Consider the following 6,073-nt stretch of genomic DNA (forward strand, 5'->3'; position numbering starts at 1 on the left):
TGTTCCCTTCCCAGTTAATTAAGCACATAAATAAAACAAAATCTGGGCTGATCCTTCCCACTAATCAAACCCTGTTATGATATCCACCATCATGGCAGGTGGGGTTGGGTCATGTTTATCTATTCTAGGCCATGAATAAGCCACAGATCATGTGAACACCTCCTACAAATGGGAGTATATATTTTTATGCAAAAAAAAAACCGTGTTTTCACTGTTCATATTCTGAAGGAGTCACACTGGCTAGCTGATGAACCAAGCTGTCGCTCGACAACTAGTAGTACGTGCTAATCGCAATTTATAAAACTGTTAGCGATGAAGCATCACATCAAAAATCTGTTCCCCGTTGCGTGTGCTCTGATTCAGACTGAGGCCTGCATGCTGCTAATCTGTCTGGAACGTGAAGTTGGATTAAGTGCCCATGATAATAAAGAAGCTAAGTGGCGAGTCACGTTCCAACAGTAGCATTAGTGGCACATCACTGTTTCTTATCTTATTACAAAGATACAGTGTCAACGTTGTTAATCAGTGGTTGGTGATATTGACTGGTTAAGCAGCGCGTCAGCTCGGCTCAGTGGCCACGGATTCACATATAGTGTTTAGTGTGTGAATTGCACTATCAAAAGTAGTTTTAATTTGTATTTTTCTAAGGCTACCTTCCATGTGAACACTTTAGTTTTATACTGCTTACTGTTGAATTATCTGGATTTTGATCGGGTCGACGTTTGACTTTGTCTGAATTTGTGTTCCTTGTCTAAGCTTAAAGCAGATTTTACCATGATTCTGCACTCATGGACTGCAAAAGATTATTTTTCATTTGCTTGAGACAAGTGTCCCATTGGCAGTACTGCATGTACCATCTGGGCATCTGGCCATGTCTATGACGAACACACGAGTTAATTGGCCTTAACCATTATGCAGTACTAGCAGTAGTACGAGATGCGTGCACGCATGGCGGCATGCATGTTATAGTCCAACAAACATGAAGACTTGAATGATTTGCACCACTATTATTGTAGTACCAGCAGCAGCAGCAGCAATTAATCACCATCACTCCTGACAAGATTTTACCATCTGGTTTAAGAGCAACTTCAATGGAAAAGATGAAGAGCAGGGGCCCCATGGCCCGTAGAGATGTTGAAACAAGCTGAAGCTCCCACAATCTACTAAAGTATGTACACAACTCCACTCCACATAGTATACACAAACCTATGCATATGCTTCTTATCTCGTCCAAAGTTAAAAAAGAAAAGATTTTACCAAATGACAAGGTAATTATCAATCATCAGCAAGCACGTGGAAGAACTAAAAGATGAGACCAGTCATCTCAAACTTTTTTTTTACTAGCACTAGTGATGGTGGTTTCTCGAGCTCAAGGGGCATGGCAATGGCAGGAGAGTTTGGTCAGTTGATGCAGGTGGTGGTGGCGGCGCCGGGGTCCATGGCGATCTCGAGCTGGCGGAGGGAGAGGGAGGAGGGCAGCGAGAAGGCGCCGACCATGCCGCCCACCTTGTTGATCCCGTCCCAGCCGATGTGCCCGACGTGCTGCACGTCGGTGGGGTACCCGATCACGATCTCCCTATCCTCCTCCTCGTCCTCCTCCTCGCCGTCGTACATCGCGAAGAAGGTCTTGATCCCTCTGAGCAGCCGCTGCACCCCCGCCGTGACGACCCCTGACGCCGCCGCCGTGGTTCTCGCCTTGTCCTCGCTGCTTTCTTCTCCGGCGCCTCTCTCTGAAATAGACCCCGGTAGGTGTTCTGCTTGCTGTTAGTATGTGCAGTACCTGTGGCATGGACCTTCATATGAATTGTGATGAGGAAGTACATACCCTGTACGGTGGCCGCCGTGGTGTTGGTGGATGAGGAGGAGGGGGTGTCAGCCTGCTGTGGCGCTGGCGCCTGCGGCTTCTTGTCGAGCGGGTCGGCAACAGCTACGGCGGACTGCGACATGCAGCCGATGGAGAAGGGGAAGCCGGCGCCGCCGCGGCGGTCCTTCATCGGAGCCGGAGACGATTGATAGTAAGAGAACGGAGGTTCTGACGGAGGGTACAGAGGATGAGACGTGGAGGAAGAAAGATGCAGAATGGTGTTCTGTTCTTGGCTCGGCGTGTCTTATAGCCACGGGGAACAAGGGAAAGGGAGCAAAGGAAAGCAAGGCAAGGCAAGGTTTGGTGAGAGAGAAAGACAGAAAGCAGAGAGAGAGAGAGAGAGAGAGAGAGAGAGAGAGAGAGAGAGAGAGAGAGAGAGAGAGAGAGAGAGAGAGAGAGAGAGAGAGAGAGAGAGAGAGAGAGAGAGAGAGAGAGAGAGAGCATCATCATACGTTAATTTTGGTAGTATGGTATCATGCAGATCAATCAGGAACGATCTTCGTGGACTAATTGTTTGGTTTCCTTTTGTGTTGTTGCTGGTGCTGGGGCTGCGACGTGCACATCAATCAATTGCGTTAAAATTCCTTTCAAAAGGGTGCTGCTGATTGAGCTTGATTTGGCGCCATCACTTCGCTAGTGGATGCAGCACGCACACAAAGAGATGTCTCTCCTCCGGCCTCTTTTTTGTGTCAATCCTTTTGGGCGGGTGCGGTGATGTGAATTACACAATTAGGAGGTGTGCCAATTCGTTGTGGAAGTGTGGTTTTTTTTTTTTTTGCGGGGTGTGGAAGTGTGGTTTTCGACCTAGTTTCTCATATAAACTAGACCAAATTTATTTTTCATTACGAAATCGCAGGAGCACCCTACTCACTTGACGAGGTCCCGTCCAAAAAAAGTTATGCTTTTGTAGAAAAGAATGTAAAAGTGTCATCGCAAAAGAAAAATGTAAAAGTGCGACTTGAGATTATGGTTGAACTCTCCCGGTCGCCAGCACCCGAGGATGCACATAGCGAAAAAAAGTTATTGCAAAGAGTATTCATTAAGAAAACTGAAACAGATATGTTTCATATGAAGGCTTCTTTGGTTCATAAGATAGAAATATCATGGGAATAGGTGTCTTAGTTCCATAGAGAAAGGGATGTCATTTCATTCATAGGATAGAAACTTTTTCATTGAGTCTAGGCTAATGTTTTTCTTTTTTGAGAATGTGAAGGACTGGTTCCTATCATACGAAATTCATTTCTACAAACCAAATGTTCTAAAAGATTTTTTCCTACAAATTTTTTATCCTTCAAAATTCCCGATAACCAAATAGGCTGGATTTTGCAGATTAACAGGGCATGCTCTGGACGTGTCATGGGCTCATGACGCGCGAGTAAAATGTTTGTGCGGCAGGTCCAACGTGACGCGTACGTACAACCATTAGCCGCGTGCAGGTTGAATAATTCAGAAAATTCAAGGAATGGAAAAAGGGAAACAAGCCTGCCTGCTTTTGAGATTCTTGAGGGTCCCCCTTTTGACCTTATTTTTGTTTGTGCAAAATGAAAAGGGCAACCTCGATGATGATCTGATCCGAATGAAATCTACACCAGCAATTCATAATAGGATTTTGGTGAGGTTAAACAGTCCTCGTCTCTGCTGCTCCAAGCCTCCAACCCAACAAAACACGCCTGTCTCAGCGAAAAAGCAGGGCAAAATGGCGCGAGAGGGATCCTTTTTCAGACGTACCTTAATCATCAGAAGAAAGCAGGAGAATTAAATTAGTCCAAGTCTGCTTTTTTTTTGAACAAAGCAAGGCACCCAGAGGGTGCCCAATTCCATTTCCAGCATTGATCATAGTACAGGAGATATTACATTGGCCTAAATATCAGAAGAGGAGAACAGCCAAAACAGAGTAGCTGGAGAAAGAAGCAAAGATAGGTTGAAAGGGGATCAACCAGATGAACATCTGCTTGCTAAGTAATAAAAGAAGAAACATAGGGAGAGCTAAAGATACATAAAGTCCTTCATATAGAGACCATCTAATGAGAAGGAAGCACATGAAGCGCAGAGTGAGAAGTGATCTCCCGGAGAAATAGTGAATCGTCGTCCTGTTGACTGTGATAGCACCGTGAGAATATCTTTTGGAAAAAGAGTCATAGAGATTTTAATCTGCAAAATTAGTACAGGACATTAGAAACAGTATACCTTATGTATATGAAAACCTGAAAGAGCAATGTTCTGCAAGGAAGAAATAACAGGGCAAGGAGCATTTGTATGGGAATTATGGGAACATTCCATAAGCATTCCGTAGCTGTTCTGAAAGACCTGCTTGGCAAGATTATGAGCCACTCCATTGTCATTCCTAGAAACATGAAAAATCTGAGCCTGCATATGAGACGTTAAGTTGAAAATATTAGCTAGATTTTTACGGATGTTCCAGGGCGCAGCAGAGTGCAAAAAGTTCCTGGCAGCAATCACCGAAGCAAGTGTAAGACAATCTGTTAAGAAGACATGATGTTGAATCTGCAGGATGTTCGTCAAGTATGATGCAAACTCCATTGCAATCACTTCTGCTTGGAGAGGAGTAGTTGTTGGCAGAGCAGAGGCTTGGACCTGAATGTTTATTTCTCCTTGGGATAAAGGAAGACAGAAATACACCCCAATGCCTGTTCGAGGCTGTCCGTTATAAATGCCTGGAGCTTTCTTAGTTTTAAAAGCAGCATTAGTGTAGATTTTTGGACCTTTCAGGAGCATAACAGACTTAATAGTGCTACCTTGAGGGGGCAAATGATGCAACACATGCTGGCTGTTCAGGTTTTTAGGATTGTTCGAATGAAGCAAAGAATCATTCTGCAAGTAATGATCCAAGGCAGCAGCTAAAATATGAACCTGGTAAGGTTGGTGCTTCTTACGCTCAAACAGGAAATCATTTCTAGTTTTCCACATGCACCATAAGAAATTAAGAATATTTTTTAAAGAAGCATGAGGGTGATTAAAGGAGAGAAGCCGAGCAATAACTGAATGCACAGAATTGAGGCCCTGAACTATAGCATGTGATCTAAGAAACCAGGGGCTAGAGAACCAGGCTGCCCTTGCGAAGTCGCAAAGGAAAAAAAGATGCAATTCATCCTCTTGCATGCCATATCTGGAGCAAATCTGAGAAATATGAACAGAAAAACGACCTGCTCTCATACCTGTTGGCAAAGCTCTTCTCAACAGTCTCCAAGCAAAGGTTTGAACTTTTGGCAATAGGTTTTTATCATGCCAAATAATCGTAAGCAAGTTCTTGACTTCTGAAGACACCTGCATTGGAGCTGTAATAGGATTGTTGTGAATCTCCTGCAAACAAAGCTTGTAAGCAGATTTAGGAGAACAAATGCCATTAGTGGCCAAAGGCCAACAAAGAAGATCATCGATATCGTCATGAATAATGTCTATAGCAATGACCTGAGAAGCAAAAGTTTGATCAAACAAATTAAAAATAAGTTCATGGTTCCAAACTTTTTGTCCTGGGAGCCACAGGTCACTAACCAAAGAAGGATAAACAAATCCTGTGGTTTGGGGAACAAGGAAATCATGAATAGACCTCCAAAGAGGACACCAAGGCATGCTCCATAAAGAAATGTTGCCTTTAGTAAGTTGATAGAAGGCATGCTGAGTAAGCCTGGGGAGCATTTTTAAAATTGAAGCCCAAAACCCAGACTTAGGAGGAGAAGAAGTTGCCCTCCAGATTGTGGTAGTAGGAAAATACTTAGCTTGAAGAATACAATATAAGTGAGAAGAGAGGTTGTTTGCTAACCTTCAAGCTGCCGCAATGATGAGACTTTCATTAACGGCTTTAAGATTTCTAATCCCTAGACCTCCTTCTTCCTTTGAATTTGCTATATCTTTCCAAGCTCTGAGACATAGTCCTTTCCTTGAGCCATTTTCCTTAATACCTGTCCACCAAAAAGTTCTAATGATAGCTGTGAGCTTAGCAATAAGCTTTTTGGAGAATAAAATATTTGCCATGTAATAGACCGGAATAGCAGAAAAAACAGACCTAATAAGTTCCAGACGAGCTGCATGAGAGAGCATATTAGCTTTGTAAGAAGGCAGCTTGTTAGAGAACTTATCAATTACAAAGTTGTAAGCAGAGGCTCTATTTTTTGCAGGTAAAATCAATGGATGACCAAGGTGTGTGAATCTATCATCAAGATTAGGCACTGGGAAAATATGTTTAATATC

General features: G+C 43.4%; 1 protein-coding gene across 1 annotated transcript; it reads right to left on the reverse strand.

Annotated features, from left to right (window-relative positions):
• Positions 1–1,101: 1,101 nt before the first annotated feature.
• Positions 1,102–2,135, reverse strand: LOC123082669 (CRIB domain-containing protein RIC4). Its single transcript, XM_044504955.1, has 2 exons — positions 1,826–2,135; positions 1,102–1,730 (listed from the first exon to the last, which is right to left on the reverse strand). Exons 1-2 carry the CDS (start codon positions 1,992–1,994, stop codon positions 1,402–1,404), a joined length of 498 nt encoding a protein of 165 aa, XP_044360890.1. The 5' UTR covers positions 1,995–2,135; the 3' UTR covers positions 1,102–1,401.
• Between the last annotated feature and the right edge of the window lie 3,938 nt (positions 2,136–6,073).

The sequence above is a fragment of the Triticum aestivum genome, chromosome 4A, assembly GCF_018294505.1.
Source record: "Triticum aestivum cultivar Chinese Spring chromosome 4A, IWGSC CS RefSeq v2.1, whole genome shotgun sequence".
Lineage (NCBI taxonomy): Eukaryota > Viridiplantae > Streptophyta > Magnoliopsida > Poales > Poaceae > Triticum > Triticum aestivum.

Coding starts and splice junctions, on each gene's coding strand:
- LOC123082669 (XM_044504955.1), bottom strand. CDS start 1,994: ATGAAGGACCGCCGCGGCGGCGCCGGCTTCCCCTTCTCCATCGGCTGC. Junction 1,731..1,825: donor CACGGCGGCCACCGTACAGG/GTATGTACTTCC, acceptor GGTCTATTTCAG/AGAGAGGCGCCGGAGAAGAA.